At 46.1% G+C, this 25,465-nt stretch overlaps 1 protein-coding gene across 18 annotated transcripts in view; it reads right to left on the reverse strand.

Moving 5' to 3' along the window:
• Positions 1–25,465, reverse strand: part of CEP19 (centrosomal protein 19) — a 115,004-nt gene that overhangs the window by 16,290 nt on the left and 73,249 nt on the right. For 10 of the 18 annotated variants that reach the window (XR_015300956.1, XR_015300955.1, XR_015300954.1 and 7 more), the window contains 2 exons: positions 16,167–16,242; positions 14,107–14,299 (listed from right to left, as the gene is read on the reverse strand). Coding sequence is in view for 14 of the 18 variants with exons in the window: in XM_086943965.1 (XP_086800091.1) it covers positions 14,107–14,245 (139 nt within the window). In the remaining 4 variants the exon portion in view is untranslated. Of the gene's footprint in view, positions 1–14,106; positions 14,300–16,166; positions 16,288–25,465 lie in introns of all 18 variants that reach the window. The other 8 variants (XR_015300953.1, XM_086943954.1, XM_086943960.1 and 5 more) reach the window with 1 other exon arrangement.

Here is a 25,465-nt window from a genome sequence, read left to right on the forward strand (position 1 = left end):
GACAGGGAGAGCGGCCCAGGTGCTCTCAATTTGGGCAGGCAAGCGCTCCTGGGAGCTGTAGTCCGGCTCCTGCGCCTGCCTTCGCTCGCAGCCCCGCCTGTCTCTCTCCTACTCCGGACACCGGCTTGAAAATAATGTTCCAAAATCCACCCCGAGCGAAGCGGGACCCGCGGAGCGGGACCCGCGGAGCGGGTACCGCAAGAGGTAGGCTGAAGTTGCAAGTATTTACAGGCACTCCGTCCTCACGTTAGCTGCCAAGCACAGAAAATGCGTCCCAATGCAGGACCAGCGCACTAGAGTTTTAAATCCCAGGGGAGGGGAGGAGCAGACAGGGAGAGCGGCCCAGGTGCTCTCAATTTGGGCAGGCAAGCGCTCCTGGGAGCTGTAGTCCGGCTCCTGCGCCTGCCTTCGCTCGCAGCCCCGCCTGTCTCTCTCCTACTCCGGACACCGGCTTGAAAATAATGTTCCAAAATCCACCCCGAGCGAAGCGGGACCCGCGGAGCGGGTACCGCAAGAGGTAGGCTGAAGTTGCAAGTATTTACAGGCACTCCGTCCTCACGTTAGCTGCCAAGCACAGAAAACACTCATAGGTGCGCTCACACAACTACTAGTGCCCCATTCATGCCCAGAATAATGTTTATAGGTCATCCAAACCCTATACATTGGAGTAGATTAAATGTCCTTTTAAAGCTTAACCGGAGAACAAAAATGTATAAATTATAAATAAAAAAAACTGTGCACTCTGTAATTGTGGTTGTGTGAACAAGGAATGAAATCAAAGAATTACATTATTTGTACCTCCTTGCATGTCAGGGGAACCAGGTTAATGTGATCAACCTCAAGCTGACCAAAGGTTCCACCGCCAGTATGTTACGGTTGTTGTCCGTTGGGAAGGAAGTAATGCAATGTTTCACCTGTAACTCCCAATGGGTTTGCACAACAGATCATTTAAAAAAGAAAGGTGTCAAAGATCTTCACCCAGTAAGACTCCTGCATAGCAGCCTACTGGATCAAGCGGACAACACAATGCCTTGGCCAACACAGAATGATGAATCATGTGTCACCATGAAGCCATGGTGTCATCCCTGAATGTCGGGCACTCCATTGGTTCTCATAAAGGTGAGACTCCAAATATTGTTCAAAAAGAATTTTAATCATTCATCTTTGTTTTCATGAGTATTTTGTTTGAATCAGTTCAAATTTTCACAAAGTAAATACATCCAAGTAAAAAATATATTTGTGAATTGAGTGCTGCCTAACTGGTGTATAGGTTCAAACAAAGGCAACAGGTCCAGGGATCCTAGGTCTAGATATTGATTCCTAAAGAATTAGAAGGTGAAGGAACTATGCTCAAAGCTCTGGACCATGATAGCTTTGCAAAGTCAAGTTGGGTTATATATTTATGAGCTAATGTTTCTTCCTTGTGAACAAGTAATTAATCAACGAGGATAAATCCTTATTGTCAAATATCTCGCTGATAGAAGGCTATTGTTCCATTTCCAGTAGTTAGCCACTTATTTAATTAATTTCACTCTTTGTTTGTTTAATAAGTTTTTATTAACATTGAAGAAAACAGCCAGCTTTTATTGACAGTGAGGAAAACAGCCGACACGTGTTTCGCCCTTTGTGGCAGATCATGCCAGGGCTTTCTCAAGGCTAAACAATTTTCATCAATCTTGTGATTAAATCGCGATGAGCAGCATTTCAATAATTAGAGTTGAGCATCCAAAATTTTTTAAGAGCCAAAATTTGTAACCCCTTCCATGCCCATGACGAGCTGAGCTCGTCATGTAGCACAGTGCTCCTGTGCTCATGACGAGCTGAGCTCGTCATGACCACACCCGTTTTCATTGCTGTCCAGCACAGCAGGGGAAAATCTCCAGCAGGGATGTGGTTAAGAGTAGATCTGCAGAAGTCCTCGGGTAAATCCGATTAAGCAAAGGTCCGCAGACCTTTGCCTAATCGGATTTACCCGAGGACTTCTGCAGATCTACTCTTAAAAAATTTTGGATGCTCAACTCTAATTATTGAAATGCTGCTCATCGCGATTTAATCACAAGATTGATGAAAATTGTTTAGCCTTGAGAAAGCCCTGGCATGATCTGCCACAAAGGGCGAAACACATGTCGGCTGTTTTCCTCACTGTCAATAAAAGCTGGCTGTTTTCTTCAATGTTAATAAAAACTTATGAAACAAACAAAGAGTGAAATTAATTAAATAAGTGGCTAACTACTGGAAATGGAACAATAGCCTTCTATCAGCGAGATATTTGACAATAAGGATTTATCCTCGTTGATTAATTACTTGTTCACAAGGAAGAAACATTAGCTCATAAATATATAACCCAACTTGACTTTGCAAAGCTATCATGGTCCAGAGCTTTGAGCATAGTTCCTTCACCTTCTAATTCTTTAGGAATCAATATCTAGACCTAGGATCCCTGGACCTGTTGCCTTTGTTTGAACCTATACACCAGTTAGGCAGCACTCAATTCACAAATATATTTTTATGCAATATTTGAACGAAACTTTTATGACTCTAAGGAATACCCAGTCTTAAAGACACCACCACTGTAAACAGACAATCCACATGGCTAAATGCTTCTTTCTCAGCGCCCAGAACCACTCCAGCTGCATCATCTTTCATATCTTCAACGACATTTGGTCTTGTTAGCAAGTGTGGTATTTTATCCCATCAGATTCGACCTTTTATGAATCCTGTTTGGTCTGGGAGTATAACGTGATTTTGGAGTGGCTCTCAGGGAACTCTTCAATGTTCCTTACCTAGTTTGGGATGGACAATTACAAAAGCCCTCCTTTGGAAGGTTTCTGTTTCTTTTCCAAAGATATGTTTACGACAACTGATAGCAACCCTTTACATTCAGTTATACAGTTCTCGCATGCCTTGCCTGGTCCAGGTACCTGAACCAAATGTTCAAACTCTTCTGACTTCAACTTCTTGTTATTTCCTCACCTATGGTGCATCTTCATCGGAAGATGGTCTAGGAATTAACTTGTCTTTACATCCACAACTGAATTGTTTCTACATGTTACACGTGTTCTTATAAATCCCCAAAGTGTTTGCAATGTTTGGGGTCAGAAAAGTTTGAAATCTGATATGGGCCACTTAGGCTGGCCACCCAAATCGGAGGCATACATGTACCTTATTTGTATGGTTAAGTGCCTACCCATCCTGTTACTCTGTAATATGTTTGCTGTACATGGAGTTGATTCCTCTCTAGGGCCTTGATTATGAGTGGGTCTGCATTTTCCAACCCCTGCGCAAACTCCTATGCGCAGCATGCTTTATATACCTCTTTAAATTCTTGTTGTGTCTTTCCTAGTTTGTTCTTCACTACTGAGTCCCTGCTGTGTCTGTGCAGGCGTTTTGTTTGGTTCGCATCTAAGAGTCCCATTGCAGTCTTCTCTGAAGGGTATGCCTATAAGGGGGATTCGAAATCATATCTCCCTTTAAGAAGGCCTTTAATGTGTCTCATTAAAGAGTTGCTTTTGTCTCAGAAGAGCCATGTGTCTTTGACAAACTCCTTTACGGACTCCATTAAGTTATCCAAGGATTGGTCACCTTCTGACAGCACAACTCATCTAATACAGGAACACACACAAAAACACAGCCTCTTTTTACTATCTGAGGCGTACTAACACTGCTGCATGATCTCAAGTTACTACTCATCTAATTCCAACATTCATGTTGGACCATCTCTTTGGTGATAACTGTGTCTAGTCTAACATTCATGCACGTAGGAGCTTTCAAAATCATAACGCATGTTAAGAACACCTTTAATGTGTTCCTTTATGGACTTGCTTTCATTTCCCCACAGTCATTTATCGACAAAATCATTTAATGAGTCTTCTAATTTACTCACTATTAGGGAATCTGTGCATGATCCGATAGCAATGTTCAATAATTTGAGCACGTAGCCGCATGCACATTTGTGCATACACACACAAAACTGTATTTTACGCCTTTAGCCGTAACAACACTGGTGCATAATATGACATCACTGCTCCCATAATCTGAGCGCACACGCAGCCATTCTGTGGGTAATTCCTGTGCCTAGTCGTGCCTATTTTATGTTTCACTGAGTAGTGTATGAAAACCACACATGGAACTGTGTCTCCTTGAATCCTTTCAGGTTATTTCCACCTTGGTTGCGTATCATGTTTAGGATACTTTTGTAGTGGTCATGCGCCTGCCTGGCCCTTCCTTCCACCATTCACGGTCATTCTTTTTGATATGAAGCCTAACCACCAGGTTGAAATCATTCTGAGTCCAAGTTATATGCCCATAAATGTAGAGAAACCAAAAGTAAACAAACATTTGCAATGCAATCGGTCTCGCATTGGGACCTTATATGTATTTAGCTATGCAGCACATTAGCCTGGGTGCTGAAACATCTTTGACATGGAGGGAAAGTAAGCACCAAACTGCGTGACACGCTTGGTACGGGAACACATGGAGAGAAATATTACCTTTCAGCTGGAAATGGTAAAATGCTTTTTTCCTCATTCCATTACCCATTCATTACTTTCCCTCGTAGGGCAACGCTATGAATTTAGGGGTGTACTGCGATAAGGAGAAAATTGTCACTAAGGAAGCAGGGTGAAACACGTAGAGTAAGTTGGCAGTTTCAAAAGAAAAATAATTCCCTTATTCAAAATCTAAACAAGTACTAGTTATAGCTGCTCTAATCAACTCCAGGTTGTATTACCGCAGTGGCCTTCATGGGGGCTGTGCAAGAGGAGCCGGGTACTGCATCTAACCTTTTTTGCCAGCTCCAGATCCTGCAGAACACTGCAGTTAGGCGAGCAGTAGGTTTGCACAATAAGAGGGCCACATGTCAGAACTGTGCTGAATCCTCCACTGTCTCACAAATGGCATTGGGTGCAGTTTATGGAAGTCAAGCACCTAAAAAGTTACTTAAGTAGATTGACTTTATGCACAGCAGATCTCGGTAGATAGCTAATTAATCAAATTTGGTAAAACCCAGGAGGTTAAAGATAGATTTTTTTCACTTCTCTAGATCAAGTTTCAACTGTTCATTGGCCTAGAACAAGATTAAGGGACTGAGCTACGGGCATTAGTAACATGATTTAGTTACACTCAAGCAAGGCACTGCAGGTCTCTTAGCTCATTATACAGAATCTCAACAAGAATAGTTTTGGGTAGGGAACTATATAAATCTTTACCAACTCACTCCTAAAACTTTTGCAGTAGACCTTACCCAAAGACCAACAGTTCCAATCAATGAATGAGTACTACTGGACTGCATGAGATTTTTGGTTAAAACTAAAGAGCATGTGGAAGAGGTGTGGCGCAGCAGCCAGGGTGCCAGACTCCAGACCACAAGTTTCACGGTTCGATCCCCGGCTCCGGCGGCAGGTTAGCCCAGCACCATGTGACTCTGGGCAATAGCTTGCTTAATCTTCCCGGCGGCCCCCAGCACCGGGACACCTCCGTCGGAGGTTACAAATGCTGGCATTTACATTTACATTTAAAGAGCACGTCTGTTGTTGTGAGAAAGTGCATACCTAAAGCCTTTGTCTTTTTGTGTCAAGAAATCTCTTGGCAAATAGGTATGGGGCCTTTATTATCCATAACAAAAATCTAAGTGAATGCATCTTTTTTTTACTTAAGATACAACTCACAAGGGGGATGCTGGGTTATCAGATGATTTTACACCAACTCCATTTTAGATGAGAACTAAAAAATATCCAAATAAAGTAACACTTTGAACAAAAGAATACATTAAGAAATAATATTATAACCTTAGTTATGAAATTTAAGATCTCCAAAACGAGACGAGGATTACAGACATTGGCTGATCCATTATTATGTTAATTGTTGCTTTACTTCAATTAGAAGGAATTCAAATCACGTGAAACTAGCACACATTTGTATAACTTACACCTTTAGAGATTCAATAACAGAAGGGACAACTTGAAGTTATAATGCCTTTACCTTTATGATCTTGAAGCTGTCCAGACTCCCTGCACTTGGCCGATATTTGTCTTTTGGAATTAGAAGCTGGTAGCACATGATAAAGAACTTTATATCCCAAACATCTAGGTAAAAGTCATCACCTGTACTTGCAACATTCTTCAAAATAAAAAAAACTGTGAGGCTTGCTGATGTTGGTATGTGTTGGGATGGAAAAGTACTCCATATGATAATGGATCTGCACGCCTGCCCTGAGCTCCCCAACTGGCCTGATGTCTGGATCCCGAATGCTGATTCTTGTTGTCATAGGCAAACATGATCATGTGTATGCTCCATGACATAGGCCTGTCTCACAAATTGCTGTCTTGTTGGACTGGGAGGGGTACACAAAGAACTACCCTCATAGTGGTAGAATACTGTCTAGTGACACGTAGGAGTGAACAGGTAGTTTGTGCCAGTGTCACTGGAGTGAGACCTATAAGCTCACTCATTTAATGTTCCGCTGCTGTGTGAGTTACTCAACCTTGTCCTACATTGGTTGGGTGATTAGTGCTGCATGAGGCATGCGTGTGGCATATGTGCATGAGTGTATGTGTGCTAGTGAATGGTAGACTACAAGGATAATGCAGTAGTGTGCAGTCCATGTATGTTAATACATGTAGTGGGTGTATGTGTACCTGTGAAGGGTACAATACATGAAGGATGTAGTACTATGCAGTGCATGTATGTTGTGTACATGTGCTGGGTATATGTGTGCCTATGAATGGCACAATACATGGCAGACTCTGGGTTCAATTTTGGGAGACCCAGGGCTGCATGACGAAACATAAGGATAGCAGGTAGAGGAATACCCCCAACAGATCTGTACAAAGCTGCGTCCCTGTAAGCTGAGTGAGACACACTGGAGAAGGGATAGGCAGGCTCCCCCAACCCACTTAAAGAGTGGTTTCTGAGTCAGAGGGAGGTCACAAGGAAGGTGCTTTGGAACAACTCAGGAAGGAGATGGGGCTTAGAAGGGAATTATAAAGAGTAGGGATGAGGCCCTGGGCTAACCTTTTGATAAACATATTGCTGTGGCTGACACCTAGGAGTGACCCTCTGGTCACTCCTATGATCTATGTTGTGGAGCTTTGGAGTTGCTACTCCTGTGACAGACTGCTTTCAAGAGGAAGCAAGGGCCAAGGAGTAGGCACTTCAAAAGAAATAGACACCTAGCATAAACCTCAAATATTCAGACTCTAAATCAGGCATCTCCAACCAGTAGCTCGGAGCTACTGGTAGCTCAACAGCACCCTCAAAGTAGCTCTCAGAGGTGAAGCCAAACCAATCCGATCTCAGTGATTCTGTGTATATTAAAGAAGGCACCGGTATTGAAAGAAGTGTTTGAAGACTCCCTGGAGGTGGGGATGCTACCCCGATCTATGCACGAAGTGGTGATCACGTCCCTCCTGAAGCCGGGTAAAGATCCTACACAATGTGACTCGAAAATACTGGCCAAAGTACTGGTCACACGGCTGTCACTTCTAATGACCAAAATAATACTCCCAGATCAATTGGGCTTTGTTCCGACCAGAGCGACCTCTCATAATCTGAGCACTCTTTTTTCACTTATACAAACAGTGGCCCCAGGGTTCCCGCTCGCTGCGGTGTTTTTAGATGCCTCTCAGGTGTTTGATTCCGTGGAGTGGCGATATCTTTTTACGGTCTTACGGAAGATGGGCTTCCCTTCAGTCTTTCTGGCATGGGTGCAATTGTTATATACCGAGCCCAAGGCGAAAATCCTTGTAAATGGACATCTATCAGAGCCACTATCAATAACTAGGGGCACCCGTCAGGGGTGCCCGCTATCCCCTCTTTTATTCGCTATCGCAATAGAACCCTTAGCGTGCCGGATACGAAAGCTGCATCAGGATAGCGCCTTCCGATGCTTTCAGCGTCAGCTATCCCTCTCACTGTACGCTGATGACGTCGCACTATATGTCACGGACCCTCAAAATAAAGTGAATGCCCTATTGCGTGAATTTGTCGTCTTTGGTAGGTTGTCCGGGGTTGCCATTAACTGGGGAAAGTCACAATTTTTCCCATTTACTCCTGCGGTGACTGAATTTCCCTTGGACTTTCCCCTGCGGTGGTGCCACTCCGACCTGCGTTATCTAGGAATCCAGGTTTCCAGGGATAGGGAAGAGACACTACGGCTGAATTATGGAAGAGCCATCACGAAATTAATCGACACTTTCACGCGATGGATAGGTCTCCCCTTATCGCTGGCTGGCAGAGTTTCACTTATTAAAATGGTCATATTACCCCCCTTCTTGTATTACTTTCTTAACATCCCCTACTATCCAGGAGCCTTTTTTTTAAGACTTTGAAAACAGAAATGAATAGACTAGTGTGGGGGGGGGGGGGGGGGGGGGGCGACAGCCGAGGCTAAAGTGGGCGGTTATGGCGCAACCATATAGCAAGGGGGGCTTTGACATACCAGACTTTGAGGCGTATTACCTTAGTGTGCAAGCCCATTATTTGTATCACTGGGTAAAGCCTGCTCCATATATGCCCCAGATTACTGTAGAAGATTGGATTGCTAACCCCATACCCCTGAATGGCGTTGTTCATGGCCCGCTTGTGCACTAGACACTCCACTGACCACGGTGTCATGTACGATTGATGCCTGGCAGAGAATGCTACGTAGATTCCAGGTTTCGTTGCTCTAAGCGCCACGAATCCCCTTACCCATCATCCCCGCGTAGAGCTGCTACAAGAAATAGGATTTCAGAAAACGTGCCTGAGGCTTAATATAGTCACATGGGGAGATTTGTTTATTAAAGGTGAATTACTGTCTCGAGAACTCTTTTTTGGCGAAACTGCCCCTAACCATCTGGAGATATTCTACTATATACGATTGAGGGAGGGTATGAAGGCACTGTTCCCAGAATACCCGAAGGAACCGGCTTGTGTTGCCCCCTTAAATGCTGTTTTGTGTAACACTGATGGCGCGCATCTGGTCTCACACATTAGATGTTAGCTTAGATGTTAGGTTGATCTTCTATAGCGCACGGCTACTCCAAAGGAGTGTCCCGGCGCTTTAATTAGTGACCTGAAAAGACAGACAACAGCAACATAAACAGGACTACTACAGAAAAATAGGGAGATCCAGCACTGGAGAGGAAGCACACTACTGGGCAAAGAGCCATGTTTTAAGGTCCTTCCTAAAAACCAGTAGATTGGATGTGCTGCGCAGTGTCAGTGGAAGAGAATTCCAAAGCTGCGGAGCTCGGAGCCTGAAAGAGCGGCCTCCAATGCGAGCCTTTTTTACTCGGGGAACCACGGCCAGGAACAGAGACTCAGATCTCAGGGATCGGGCCGGGTGGTAAAAGGCAAACCTCCTTTGGAGATAATGGGCTCCCGAGGCATGCAAGGCCTTGTGGGCCAGTGTCAAGGCCTTAAACTCTATCCGCTTCCGGATAGGCAGCCAATGGAGCGACTGCAATAGGCTAGATACTCTGGCTCGTCTGTGGAGGCCAAAGATAGCCCGCGCGGCCGCGTTCTGGACCACCTGCAAGCGTTGCAGGAGATACTCCGGAAGGCCAAGATATAGGATGTTGGAATAATCTAATCTTGAGCCGATTAAGGCCTGGACCGTAGTCCTCCTATGCTCTTCAGAGAGCAGGGGGAAGAACTTCCGGAGCATCTTGAGAAGGCCAAAACAGGTTCCCGAAAGAGCCAGAACCTGGGATTTTAATGTCAGCCCGTTGTCGATCTTAATTCCCAGATTCTTGGGTAACTGGGACGAATGCGCTGGAGGGAACATGTCGGCAGGCCACCATTCGTGCCACTCTGGGTCAGATGAGCAACCGAAGAAGAGTATCTCAGATTTATCTGAGTTGCACTTGAGGCTGTTTAGCTGGAACCATTTGAAAACAGCCCCAAGGCACTCACGGATACTCTCTCCGTCTAAATCTTCTCCTTTCCGACATGTAAAGAGGAGCTGGGTATCGTCGGCATAAGATACGATCTGGGCCCCGAAAGACTCCACCAATGCCGCCAGAGGGGTCATAAAGATGTTAAAGAGAGTCGGGCTCAACACGGAGCCCTGAGGGACTCCGACTCCCAATGGCGGCATCTCGGCAGAGCTAGGAGAGGCCCAGACCGTTTGTCGACGGTCAGCCAGGAAAGATCTAAACCAGCTGAGCACCGTCCCCCTCAGACCGATCTCATAAAGTCTGGCGAGGAGACCCTCATGGGGGACGGTGTCAAAAGCCGCCGACAGATCAAGCATGATGAGCATGCTTTGCCTCCCACACATATACAGTGGTCTTCGTACCCATACCCAGGGAGTGACGGGCATGGCTAGGGGGCACTGGAATGCAGATCTTGAAAGGGATGTGACTGATGAGCAATGGGATTATTGTTGTGGAGTTACGGGGAACATAACATCCAGTTGTCGATTTAAAATCCTTCACTATAAATTCCTGCACAGAATTTACTACACCCTTGCACGAAAATACAGGTTTCAATTAGCTGACACGGATTGTTGTGAACGTTGTAGACAACCCGGAGCTGGCTTCTTGCACCTGGCGTGGGAATGCCCTCAAGTGGGGCAGTACTGGGAACAGGTGCACAATGCACTGGAACTAATTCTTGATACTAGCTTTGCCAAAGATCGATTGATACTGTATTCTTTCAGTGTGGGGCTTCGTCTGATCCTGAGGGGGAGTTCGTTCCAGGTCTTGGCCGCGATCTAGGAGAAGGATCTGCCTCCTGTTCTGGCTCTGTCAATGCGGGTGATTTCGGCAAAGTCTGGTCAGCAGAGCGGAGGTTTCTCTTGGAGGCGTAGCAGGAGATTCTGTCATTGAGTTATTGGGGTCCGGTGTTGTGGAGGGCTTTGTAGGTGTGGGTGAACAGCTTGAAGGTCACTCTTTTTTCAAAGGGGAGCCAGTGGAGGTCTCTAAGGTGCTGGGTGATGTGGTCTTGCAGTGAGATGGTGAGAACGAGTCTGGCTGCTGCGTTCTGGACGGTCTGGAGTTTGTGGAGCAGATATTTGTTGATTCTGGCATAGAGGGTATTTCGGTATTCCAGCCTGCTGGTGATGAGTGCATGGATGACGGTCTTCTTGGATTCAGGGGGAATCCATTTAAAGGTCTTGCGAAGTATGCACAGGGTATTGAAGATTTTGGAGGCTACGGTGTTGGCCTATGGGTCCGCCACATGAACCATCATTAGCCACTTCAAATCTACCTAAGAAGGAGATTGGCCATGTTGTATGCCCTGGTCGATCAGTCACACTGTGTCTGACATCAAAGAATAGTGGCAGCAGTAACCAGGGCGGACCCACCAAAGTGTGTGATTGCAAGAACTAGAATGAAAATGTGTTAGTTGGGAGCATGATCAACCAAAGAGCTGAGGGAAGAGAGTATGCATCCAGGGCAGAGAAAATTAGAAGCATCACATTCATTTTTGTGTGGGTTTGTGACATTGTGTCCTTCCATTATAAACAGTTTTGGTTAGTTAAAGCTACTCCTAGTGTCAAGGGCTGCAAAATATGAATGCTGGTCCCCATCATAAGAGTATTATTTCTGATGCAATTGTGCCAGTTCATGGTATAATTGTGCCATTGCCACAATATTTTCATGCTTGAATATTTTGGGCATACAAGTCTAGTAATTACATACTTGCTGCCATCACCAACATATTAAGAGCATGACTGGCTTGCTTTTAGCCATTCCTGACAGAGTGGGAACCGCTTCTCCCATAATTATTTTCATAACTGATATGTGTTGGGCATCCAGCTGTGGCACAGTGGTAGCCCCGGTTTAATGGTGGGTATTATTAGCATAACAGATGCATTAATAGTGTTATGGTGAGCATGCATGGCCTATGATTCCAATTCCTGGGTATTTGAAGCAGAATTTGTCCATCAGAGGCATTCTTACATGGCGGTACCCAATGAAAACGAAAAACTGATGTTTAGGGACTGTATTTTCTAACCATGAAAACTGATTTGATTTTTAAAGAAAAAAATTATGCTTTTTTCTGAAAAGGTTTTTCTTTTGGAAAATTGAGTTTGATTGCTCAAAGTGGAAAGTGGTTATGATAGAAAAATGTTTATTTTAAAAAACTAATATGCCAATGAAGACAAAATATTACAATTCTAAAACACATTTAAAGTTTGTTAGCTGAATGATAATTCAATTTGAGTTGGGGAGACTTACTGCTGTGGTAGTAACCTTTGTGGCACACAGCATGTGATGATTTGAATTTTACTTGATTACAAGCATTTATTGATAAACGTTTTCCCAGCATTCTGCTGATAACTTCATCTGGAATGTTTGGGCAGTTACTATAGATAAATCGTTCTTAGGGTGGTCATAGTGTAATGTTAATACATATCATCAACATTTTACAGTGATAACATATGCTAGTAGATCGGCAGGACTTCCCTTGAGCAGAATTAGCTCTCACGACAGAAAAGGTTGGAGATCCCTACTCTAAATCGTATTTGGTGTCAGGAAATTGACTATAAGAAGGGGAGCTTGAGACCCCAAACATTGTCAGTGGTTAAGCAGCAAGTCGGCTGTGTGAAGAGTAGAGGCTCGGCAAGACTTCGGACTGTGACCTGGACTGAAGGATAAGGCTTGCTAGTCTCTCAGCTGAGTGAGAGGATATCACCCAGCGAATCCAAGAGAACCTGCCCTGGAGCACCAGCACCTGCCTGCGTGCCAAGACAAGTTTGCCCTGTGAAGAAGTGGAGAGCATTAGAGAGAGCGAGGTCCAGAGTGGACGGTGAGAGGAGGTGGCTACTGCACCAATCAGGTCATTGCTCTGTATGTAGGAAGTCATCAACCCTCATATGCAACAGGAGGGCAGCTGTGAAGTGAGCTGCGATTGTCGCTGTACTGATTGGGTCTTCGCCCGTTTGCAGTGAGAACTGGGGACCTCATATGGCAGGAGAGGCCCCCGTTAAGAGATTGCCATACTGAGCAGGCCTAAGACTGTGTGAGGTAGAAAGCTGGTGACCACCTTGAAGAAATCTGCTGTGCCGATCGGGTCGGAGCCCAGGTACAGTGGAGAGAAGGTGACCCTGTTTGCCAGAGGGAGCCACTGGGACCAAGCAAGAAGTGATACCTGCTATGGAACATCACCAGAGGAGAGTGGCCTTCGTACGGACACCTCTGGACCTATACCATGATGCATAGATCCTGATGCTGATCCTCCACTTGATTACCCCTAGAAACCTACACTCACTGTGGTTGAGCCACAAACAACCTGCGATTGCACGACCGCATGTGAGGAACCGGAGGACTGCCGAGCGCTGCTCGCCTGAGTTGCGTGCAGTGAACTTACCGGAGACAGACACTATAGCTCCAGCGCCCACAGAGGGGGAGCAATTAGGGACTCCGATTGGTCCGATCCTGCAGGTGGTGGTAAGACTGTTTCAGGACAGTCAGTCCTATTGTTACTTGCTAGACAGAGAGTGTTGCGGCACTGGAACACTTGACTTTAATACAGAGTGAAACTCCTGAGACACAGACTATTAGTGGGGCTTTACCTTGCTGTTGCATATAAAGAATGGGGACTAACCACTTTCGCTAGAGTGAGGAGGGAGTGGGATTCAGGGAACCACCTAAAGAAACACTAGAGCCCGACCAAAGGGGGCTGTGGAAGTTGTTTGTGAATGTTGCATTTCCCTTTGTATTAGTAGAGGTACAATAAATAATTATTTTTTTCATAAAAGCAAGTATTTTACTGGACAATCATTTATTGCTGCTGCGCGTATTTTGAGTGTGAGGCTTTGTTCACTCCCTGTATCTACCTCTCCTTCAAGAAGCCTTGGACTGCTCGAACTGTACTACTTTTGAGAGTCAAGTGCTGAAGGGTTACCTGGCCAAGCTGCTCAGGATCCATAGTAGGTTGGGACGCAGCACATCAGGAGTAAAATGCCTTAACCCCCATGGTTGGGCTCAGTAACCCTTGGTTATCGTGTGGCCTTCTGTATTGGGTTCTGACATTATGTACATAGGGATTTTGAAAAGCTAAATATTATCTTTATATACAATACTTAATCAAGTTGTGCATTAGTAAAAATATATGGATTGAGGTCTTCAAACACATTTGAAATATACACAAGTTTGATGACATAGTACAGTATACCAGAGAACTTGGAGAAGTTCCTTATAGGCATTATGCGCTGGCGCATTTTGCCCTCGCTGCCATTTTCCTCCTCGTTGTACACCAGAATGATGGCTGGGGGCTGGTAACGTATGCCACACTTTCTTGCAAGATATTTCATGACTGCTCATGATGTGTGAATCACCGACCAGATGGAGTAATGGTTACAGGGCTCCTGGGAAGACAAAGAGGAGATGTTTGAATTAGCTGAGATTGAATAACTTGGCAGAAATTATAAGGCGGTCATTCTGTTGCATGGACAGATGTGCTAAGGGCTGCAGCAAAGGGATACAGAGGGTTTCATTCCGAATGGCTAAATGAAATATAAGAAAAACATAATGGTCACTAACAATTAACTTCTGATAGCATGTCAGGTAAATAAAAGCTGTTCTACCTACCTTAAGAAACCTAGCCTTGACCCACTAACACCTGGCAGTTACCGCCCCATTTCCCTGCTACCCTATCTGAGTAAGGTCTTAGAAGCACATGTCGCCACTTCTCTTAGCTCTTATGTAGAACATACTCACTATCGGGACTCTTACCAGGCAGGTTTTAGACCTGAACCCTCCACCGAGTCTGTTATCTTGGCAGTTATGGATGAATGGAGAAGGGGGGACGACCAGGGTACTACCCAGGCCCTGGAGCTTCTCGATCTGTCGGCTGCCTTCGACACGGTCGATCACCATCTTCTGATCGACCATGTCGGTCACGTGGGAATTCAGGGCTTGTTTTTGAAATGGACTACTTCCTTTCTTAGCAATCTCTCCCAATCAGTATGCCTGGCCAGCTTTAGGGCAGAGCAAACAAAATTTACTTGTGGGGTCCCGCAGGACTCTTCCCTTTCACCCTTACTTTTCAATCTGTATGTTCTCCCCTTGGTCTTGGCTCTGCGTAAAAGAGAGGTTGCCGACTTTAATTACGCTGACGACCTTCAGCTGGTATTTAACATCGACACTTCGGCATCATCTGTGCCCAGCTTCGAATCTACTATGAATTTGATCAGGGATTGGATGAATAACAATCAACTCAAGTTGAACCCAGACAAAACGGAGCTGATCCTTACTGGTGGGCGGGCAAACCCCTGGAATTCCAACGTTTGGCCACCACCACTAGGGTGCCTCCCCCCCCCCCCCCCCCCCCCCTCCTCCCAGCCAGCTCAGTAAAATGTCTGGGAATCGTTATCAGCCATGATTTAACCATGAAGGCTCAGATTAGCTCAGTGGTCTCTGCATGTTTTTTCCATCTCCACAGAATTCGGAATATAAGCAGATTCCTTTCCACCGCAGCTCTGACCCAAGTGGTTCTCGCCTTGATTATATTGCGTATTGACTACGCAAACTCCCTGTATACTGGCATACCGGCCTACCAGTTGCATCGGTTCGAACTGGTCCATAATCAGGCCGCTAGGCTCATCTTCGGTCAGCCTAAACACCGGCACCTGAGTCCATTACTGAAAAGCCTTCATTGGCTTCCTTTACCCCAACGCTGTCTGTTTAAGTTGGGCTGTACCATCTACAAAGCCCTTTCAGGACGCAGGCCCTCTTTCATCGCCTCCAATATACAGCAGTACATCCCCTCTCACCACCTACGTTCTTCAAACAAAAACTTGCTGGTCTCCCATACTTTTAAACGAAAAAACATGGAGGTCTTAGATACACGACCTTTGCCCCCCAGTTCTGGAACACCCTCCCCCCAAATCTGCGCACCGCCAATTCCTACATCAAGTTCAGGAAACTACTTAAGATCTGGCTATTTACCCAGGCGTAGAACTGAAAACCCACTCCCTACTCTGCAACTGCTGCAGTCCTCCCTCAGCACCAAGAACCCGCCTGGCGAACGTGCGCTCTACAAATCACCTTTAACATAACATAACAAAGCCAGAGGGCATGAACTACAAACTATCAATGATCCACAATGGGCAAAGTAAGCCAAGAAAGTCAGTCTTTGGGAATAATCGTTCCAAAGACCTACTTTCATATGACACGATATTGAACCAAGGGAAGCAGAAAGTTAATTTGTTTGTCATATGTTAAGAATCTCACCTGTAGGTCACTTGCTGTAATCAGGTCAAGGTTGGTAGAGAACTAACATTGTTGCGGTCTTCAAATCTTCAGTTTCCTGAGTAGAGATTACAGTTATAGTCCAGTGTCCATGGCTTGGTGTCTACTTGGACAAAACAAACACACACCAGATCTTAACTAGACATGGTCATCATATTTTAGCCTGCAGAATAGCGGATAGGTTTGGACTGTCATAAAAATCCACAACCAACAGACATCCCTGAACACAACACATATTTGCAACACACACACACATTAGAGGGGGTTTATTATATACTATTCAAACATTTTGGTTAGTTTGCAAAATTCTGTCCTAAATTCGTACTCGGATATTCCGAGCTATGTAAAAGAAAATTCATTTACATAGGTACAGCACATGTGACTAGGCTGCCAGCTCATAGGTAGGGAAAGTGTCCTTTTGCTGGGCAAGGCAGCCATGTCCACTGCACCTCCTCTTGTGAATTACGTGGTTATATAGTTTTGTACATGAGTACTAGAAGTGCCTAGCAGATATGCCGTGGCAACCCACTGCTGTCTGCAGGTAAATCTAAGCCACAGAATGGTTGGAGCACACTACTGAAGGGGTGAAAGTGTAGTCAGTAAGCAATTAGTAAGAAATATTCGTAGGCTTGAAGTAAAAGTCCGCCAAGGGTGCCAGCTAACCCATTACATGATGGGCACATCTAGTAACCAGTCACTGGGCTTGAATCATTGTTAATGAGGATGGCAAGGCAACTACCTGATGGTAAGAAGCACTGCATAACAAGCATTAGTAATATTATGTTATTATGACAATGTCTACAAAATAAACATTGTTAGGGTCTACAAGCTTATACCTTAACCTCATAGATGCTAGTAAACATCCCTCCCCAGTGCTGCGCTGTCCATTGGAACTAGTGCTGAATGGACGTCCAATGGTCGTGCGCAGCACTGGGGAGGTAGTGCTGCCGTCGGCCAACGCACCGACGCAGCACTTAAGGGGTTAAAGAACAGTGGGGGTTTAGTTAGTAAGGGGGTTAGTGAGGCACCATCCTTTTTAGGTCGAGCCTCGACATCACATGCACGTCCACCGCGCGTCCATGTCCACAACCACCACTTCCACCCCCACCACGCCCATCACCACGTACACCACCACCACGTCCACCACCATCACATCCACCACCATTTCCTCCTCCACCACCACGTCATCGACCACCACCACCACCAACACCACCACGTCCACCACCACCACGTACACCACCATCATGTTCACCACCACCACCAGGTCCACTACAACCATGTCCACCACCACCACATCCGCCACCACCACGTCCACCACATCCACCACCACGTCCAGCACCACCACCATGTCCACCACCACGTCCACCACCACGTCTAACTCCACTACATCCACCACCACACCCACCACGTCTACCACCACCACATCCACCACCACCACATCGTCCACCACCACGTCCACCACCACGTACACCACTCCGTACACCACCACCACGTCCACCACCATCACATCCACCACCACATAAACCACCACCTCGTCCACCACCATCACATCCACCACCACGTCCAACACCACCACGACCTCCACTATGTCCACCACCACATCCACCACCACCACCAGGTCCACCACAACCACGTTCACCACCACCTCCACATCCGCCACCACCACATCCGCCACCACCACATCACCCACCACCACCATGTCCACCACCAACACGTCCACCACCTCGTCCACCACCATCACCACGTCCACCACCACATCCACCACCACCACCACGTCCACCACATCCACCACCACCATGTCCACCATGTCAACCACCACCACGTCCACCACCATGTCCACCACCACCACGTCCACCACCACCACGTCCAACATGACCTCCACCATGTCCACCACCACATCCATCACCACCACGTCCACCACCACCACCATATCCACCACCACCACCACATCCACCATCACCACCATTACCACCACGTCCACCACCACCACCATATCCACCACCACCACATCCACCACCAACATCACCACATCCATCACATCCACCACCACCACGTCCACCACCATGTCCACCACCATCACCAGTGACGGGTAAAGTGTCACTGGAGGGCAGGGGTAATAAGAGTGTGTCAACCCTGGCTGTTCATGGGACGTTTAAGGATGCATTGGGTGCCAGAAGACGGGAATAGGGGCTAGAAGTATTACACCAGACCCAAGATACATTTTGAAGAGGCACAATGTCACAGGGGCTCCTGTAAAAGCACTTGCAGCATCTCTACCTCACAGTGGCATACCTGCAAGAGCCACTAACTCAAAACAAGCATTGGCATAGTCAATAGGTCTCGCCTTTGGGACCTTATAAGTGTTTATCCATGAAACACTTGATGTTGTTGCACCAAGGATATTGTGCTGGATGACTAAACACTTATATGGTCCCAAAGGTGAGACCTATTGGCTATGCCAATGCTTGTTCTGAAATGGTGTTACAAACTTAGATGCTTTGAGCACTTTGCCACTGCTGATCAGTGCCAAAGTGCAAGTGCTTCCTGTGTAAAATGGAATGGTAATTGGTTGTCCAGGATTGGTATGTTTGCCTTACTAGTAAAGTGCACTATGTGTGCCAGGGCAAGTAATGCAAATGCTAGTAGTGGGTCTGCAGCACTAATTGTGCCTCCCACACAAGTAGCCTTAACGAGAGAACTCGGGCCTTCCACTGCAGTGCCTGTGTGCTGTTTGTTAAAATGCCATGCTGTCCTGACAAGTGCACCCACTTGACAGGCCATAACCCTTCCCTTTCTATGCACATCAAACATTCCTATGGTAGGTCAAAGGTACCCCCTGGGCAGGGTGCAGTGTATGTGAAAGGTAGGACATGTACTGAGGTGTGTACCATGTCCTGACAGTGAAATACTCTCCATTTCGTTTTTCACTGTTGAAAGGCCATCTGGCCCATAGGACAGAATGGAGAGGCTGTGTAATATGTTTCCAGCCAATCTTCCCAAAGGCTTAATATTGAAAGGTGAAGTTTAGTGTGCCTGAACTCACAATTTAATAACACATCCTGTTGTGAAGGTGGTTTTTGCATTCTGTGTTTAGAAACCACTCTTTTAGAAATGGCTCGGTTGTTGTGCTCTAAAATTTCTGTGCGTCTCTGCCTGGTTGTGGATAGGCTGCCTGGATTTGAAAATAATAGGATCTGGGGGATGTCTTGACCCAGGGGTGGAGGTGAGACAGCAACAGAATGACCTGCATCTGGAGTATAGGGGGAGGAGAATCCCCTGGAGGTGAAGAGGGCTGGGCTGCCGCCATAAAACAATGGCTCTATCTCCTGCTGATTAAGGATCCATACCCCCACTATCAAATGGAGAAGGTGTCACTGGCAGGGAGACTCCCAGAACCGGATTGGACAGGGGTCAGTGTCCCCCTGAACACAAAGACTTCAAAGACATTTAGGGGTATAACTGAGAGCTGAAACCCATGAACGTTGGAATGGTACTGTTCAAGACTGTAAAGGATTGAAACTACTTTCTGGTCAAGGGAAACCTCTGCCAAGGAAGAAACAGCTGAAGAGACTGACGGAAAGGACTGACTCTTGCCGTGTGTTCTGGGGCTGGCCTGCAGTTTACGGATTTAACCAATGAGAGGCTAAAGGGACTTTGCTGTGTGCTGTGTCCCCCTGTCTGAAAGGACTTTGCTGTGTGCTGTGACCTGAAGTAACTTATCCCCAAGGGCCCGAGGAGAGCTGGCTCCCTGTTGTGAAAACTCAGGAACACAAAAGTTTCCAGGTGTGTCTCAGCAACGCTGTGTGTGTGCTTTTTGCAGCCTGAGACCTTCATAAAAATTGCCCAGTGATCGTGGGCACCTGGAGCCCAAGCGAGTCTCAGCGACGCTGTGTGCGTGTGCTTCGTGCAGCCTGAGACCTTCATGAGGATTGTCCAGTGATCGTGTGCACCTGGAGTCCAAGTGAGTCTCATCGACACTGTGTGCTTGTGCAGCCTGAGACCTTCGTGAGGATTGCCATGTGATCATGCATACCCAGAGTCCAAGTGAGTCTCAGCGACGCTTTGTGCACCCGGAGACATTCGTGAGGATTGCCCTGTGATCGTGTGCACCCGGAACTCAAGTGAGTCTTAGCGCCACTGGGTGTGTGTGTGTCCTGTTGCAGCCTGAGATCTTCGTTATCCAATCGGCCCAGACCGGCATCCCCAGAGGAGCTGTGCCGCAGGCCCGAGCCCGCTGTTGCCAGAGCGGGACCTCGATCCAACCTCGTCGGGGGAGGGCCCAAGTTCTACTGCCCGAAATCAACAAAGTCGCACCGGAGGCCCAAGGTGCGAAAGGTGGATAGGAGAGGGAGGTCGCACCCCCCAGGTAACGTGTGTCACCACCTGGGACGGGGTGCGGGCTCGGAGAGAGATGGTCTCTGCCTTTCCCATTCTTGCAGCGCGAGCCTCTGCTCAAGCTCGTATTGCGGCCCGTACTTGCCAAGGAGAAGCAGTGCCAGAATGTGGAGCTGCACTTTGGTTTACACCATTCCCGTGTTGGGGGCATATGTTGGCGGAAGCTGACCGCAAGTCAGTACGAGTGGCATAGAGACCGTCTGGAACACTGTGATCGGTGCTGGAGTGCTTTACGCTTTGCATTATTTTTGCATAACGAACTGCCTGATGGCTGCATTACGCATTGCATTATTTTTGCATTATGAACTGCCTGATTGTTGCATTAAGCATTGCATTATTTTTGCATTACGAACTGCCTGATTTTTGCGTTACACATTTCAGTATATCTGAATTACGAACTGCCTGATTGTTGCATTATGCATTGCAATATTTTTGCATAACGAACTACCTGATTGTTGCATTAAGCATTGCATTAGTTTGCCTAACAAACTGCCTGATTGTTGTGTGAGGAGTTGGCCTGGTATATGATGTCCACTATTTTAGTGGGCACTTTGTTCCAGTCCAAAAGACCCTTATTGATGGTAGGTTGTAAAGTCAACCTTATAGAAAGCTATCCTAGTGGTAGCTGTGGAGAGCAGCCTTCAGGCTAAGACTTAGAGGCAAGTTAAGCAAGTTGTTTTACCAATAATAATCTCTTGAATGATCAAATGAAAACACACCACACAAAGTATATATCAAATATATATGTATTTAATCTAAACACAACCCCTCTGGTCTCTTTATGAGGTCAGAGGTAAAAGTACAATACAAGGAACTTAATTAGCATACGATAAGTTGCACAGTAAACGTTTTGCCCTAGGGGCCTTACAAAGCATATTCTAAAATAGTGGTATAAGAACCACGTGAGAGTTATAAAGCAGGCCTAGGGCCTGTAGAACCGCTGGGGCTACCTAGAACCACCAAAGGTGAGGATGTAGGAGGCCCACGGGGGACGCGTGCAGTGTCTAAACACAGCCGCGAATCACCATTGACTTTCTATGGAGAACAAACAAGTTACAATTTTAAAGATTAAGGACACTTCTAGGTTAACTACGATGGAACCCTTATAGACTTAGACACTTTGAGAGTCAAGACCCACGGGAGCACCAGAGTACCCGTGTTACCTCACACAGGGAAGCCGGGTGCATAGGTGTCTTTTGGTGTCGGGTTTCGTTGTCGATTCCAATGGAGAGCTGCGAAGAAATGCTGCAGGCGACCAGAGGAAAAGTGTCCGGGCGGATCCAAGGGTGGATCTGAGATCTGAAGAACCTGAAAGCAAAAGGGACAGATTCTGGGTCACAAGCCAGTGACCAGGATGGCGAGGAGAAGATGCCAACCAATGTTGTGTGTTTTCAGGTGAAAGAGGTGAAGCTTGACTCTTCAGCCACAAGGACCAGGAGGCGTCGACGATGACCAGGAGCTGGATTCGAGCTGTCCCACGAAGGATGTCGAGTGCTGCAGCGAAAGAATCCGGATTGGATCCACCAAGCCTTGGTAACAGCAACCCACGCAAGATGCTGAGTTTGGCTTCGGTTCAGACCAGAAAGGTCTGGGGGACTCCTCCTTTGGAGAGGAGTGAGAGCACGTCTGGAGCAACCAGGAAAGCTCGGGAAATCAAAGATTGTCCTTCGTGAGGGCTCACTAGCCAATGGACTAGGAACCGCGAAGGAGCCTTAAGCGGAAATGTTCAAAGCGTGCCCACGGGACACTCGTGGAGTGTAGGCCTCTGAGCTTTGGTGCAAAAGGTGCTCGGGCTTCAAATACCCCAATGCACTACTTCAAGATACCTCGGGAAGTAGGTGCAGTTGCAAAAATGCAGGATGTCCAGGAGTTCCGGTCCCACGACTCTCGTGTCAGCTACGGGTCTCAGCTTTTCTGGGATCTCGGGTCAGCTTCAGAGATGTCTGGAAGTCCGTGTCCTGTGTCTCAGATTCTTCGGGATCCGGCGGGAGCCTCGAAAATGCAGACCGGTAAAGATGCTTCCTGGTGCCTGTTTGAACAGGATGGTCACTCCTTTTCCATAAGGGAGATTCTTCGTCTTCCAGTCGATATGGAATGTCGAATGTCCATGATATATGTTGCAGAGTTTCGTCCAGGGTAATCTAAACTCCTAGTGACTGAGTTCCAACTCTTATAGTAAGTTTAGGGGTTGGACTAACTCTAGGGTCCCAACTATGGAAGGACCAGGGTTGGGAGTGGTTACACCCCTTTCCCTTTGTCCAGTTTCTCGCCAGAGCTGGGGCAGAGTGCCCCAGCCGGTTTGAACTGGGAAATGTATGGAGCACCTTGTGTGCCCCAGGCAGTGTCTCAAAAGCATTCACTGAATGCAACCCACCCTGCTACAATACACTAAAGTCTGTCTGGGGAGGTGCTAGCACCTCCCTGGACAGTAAAACCTATTGCCCAAGCGTCCCCTGCAGGAGTTTCGTCCAGTAGCAGGAGGTCAGACTTGTGTCTGTGGCAGCAGCATCCATTTTGTGATGCTGAGGCTCTTTTAAACTTTAACTGGGTATACCAGTGTGTACATGTCTTCTCCCTCTAGAAGGGTGGAATGCTACCTCTGCCGTCAGAACTGGCGGCGAGGGTAGTATTCCAAAGTGTTTGACACCAAACACGACATGTTTTGATAAAACAAAACCAAAGTTATCATTAACCACAAGGATTATAATGCACTTAAGAGTATATGGTATGGCTATATCATAGAACAGCTATAAGGAGATGGTTCCGAAAGTATATATATATATATATATATATATATATATATATATATATATATATATATTCACTGAAAAAAACCATAGGTTATAGACCATATATAGTTAGAAATTTGCATTTACAAAACCTTGAAAATTCACTGAAAAAACCATAGGTTAGAGACCATATATAGTTAGCTGCACATTTTATTGATATAAAACCAATGAAATTCCCTATATAGTTAGTTGCACTAACTATATATTTCGCGCATCCGCAATCCAATGCTGATGATTTCACATATTACATCATTCATGACATGGTCAGTGACATCACTGATGACATCACTGATGACATCTTAAATGACATCACTGATGACATCATCCAGTGACTGTGTGTTTTTTAAAATTTTAAATAGGTTTTACATGTTGAAGAATGAGTGGATGTATAAGAGTATGGATGAAGGATTTGATTGTATCAGTGAGTAAGTATGTGTTAGTATAAGTGTGAAAATGTAAGGTGTTCTGTGTTTAACTGTATAGATGAAGAAATCAAAGTGTGATTGATTCTTTACAGGACTGACTAGGTGTGTGAGTAACTCCATGGATGAGTGGCAGTGTGTGAGTGTCTGCATAGGTGTATGAGTGCATATGATAGTGTTGTAATGATGAGTGACTGTATGTACGAGTGATTGTATGGGTGAATGAGTGAATGTGTGGGTACACATAGGAATCAGTGAGTGCGTATGTAGTAAATGTTATTCGTGTGTCAATGGTTTCAAAAATGATACTCTATTTTACACTAGGTGTAACAGAGGTTATATTAGAGTGTAAGGAGGTGCATTGTATTATCACATGAAGTATATCATCAGTGGTGTGATCATTGATGTTAAATGAGATGTCAGTGATGTCATTTGAGATGTCATCAGTGATGTCATCAGTGATGTCACTGACCATGTCATGAATGATGTAATATGTGACATCATCAGCATTGGATTGCGGATGCGCGAAATATATAGTTAGTGCAACTAACTATATAGGGAATTTCATTGGTTTTATATCAATAAAATGTGCAGCTAACTATATATGGTCTCTAACCTATGGTTTTTTCAGTGAATTTTCAAGGTTTTGTAAATGCAAATTCCTAACTATATATGGTCTATAACCTATGGTTTTTTCAGTGAATTTCATTGTTTTTTTAAAAGCTAATATCTATAGCTGTAACCATTACATGTGTATGGCTTCTTATATAGCGCACTTATCACCACTAGAGGTCTCAAGGCGCTTGCTTTGGGAACCCGTCCTGATTTTTCCCTGTGAGATAGCCCCTACTGGGCACCCCCAAGGTGAAAGCCAGGCATCCCGCTGCGGGGGGCGTAGTGGAGAATGAGCAAGCTATTGCCCAGAGTTGCAGAGTGTGAACCCCTGATTTGATTAGGCACCGAAGCGAGAATTATCGAGTCCTTGGACATTTAAGCTCAAGACCCTGCCGCGTCGGGAACTGAACACGGATCCCGGGTCGCAGGGCAATGATTATGGCTCAGCAGCAGCCCTAATATCGATGACAACCAGGACCTTCACCTAGCGCACCGGGCCTCGCCACCCCTAGCCGGACTCAGCTGCCCAGTGAGGATCATGATTTTTCAGTAAGTGCCTGGGAGAGCAGGAAATCTATTAACTGTAATTATAAATTGCATCTTAAAACACTTCTACGTGTGCGTTCACAGTTGTAGTGCTTTCTGATGTTTATTTCCTCCCTCGGTAGGGTGACCAACCGTCCGTAATTTTCACGGACAGTCCGTAAATTAGCCCTAAAGTCCGTTGTCCGTGATAGAAGTATTACCGGACGCCATTTGTCCGTAATTGTAGCCTCTCCCTAAAAGGCCAAACTTCATTACCACAACTGTGATTCCCCAGCTGACGGGAAGGAGTCTCCTGTGCTGCGTTCTGGAGAGAGGGGCAGACGGCTAAAAAGAAAGGCGCCTTCTAGCCAGAGTGACTGCTTCCCCAAAGAAATTCAAATGTGTGCAATTAGCAAATGTTAAGGCTGCTCTGGAACCGGTATTGTTTTAAACTGATGTCAAGTCACTTCACAGTTCCTGATGACAGGCTGTGGGCAAGCCCATAACTTTAAGATGGCTTTGAATTTCAGTGAGC

The sequence above is a fragment of the Lissotriton vulgaris genome, chromosome 11, assembly GCF_964263255.1.
Source record: "Lissotriton vulgaris chromosome 11, aLisVul1.2, whole genome shotgun sequence".
NCBI lineage: Eukaryota > Metazoa > Chordata > Amphibia > Caudata > Salamandridae > Lissotriton > Lissotriton vulgaris.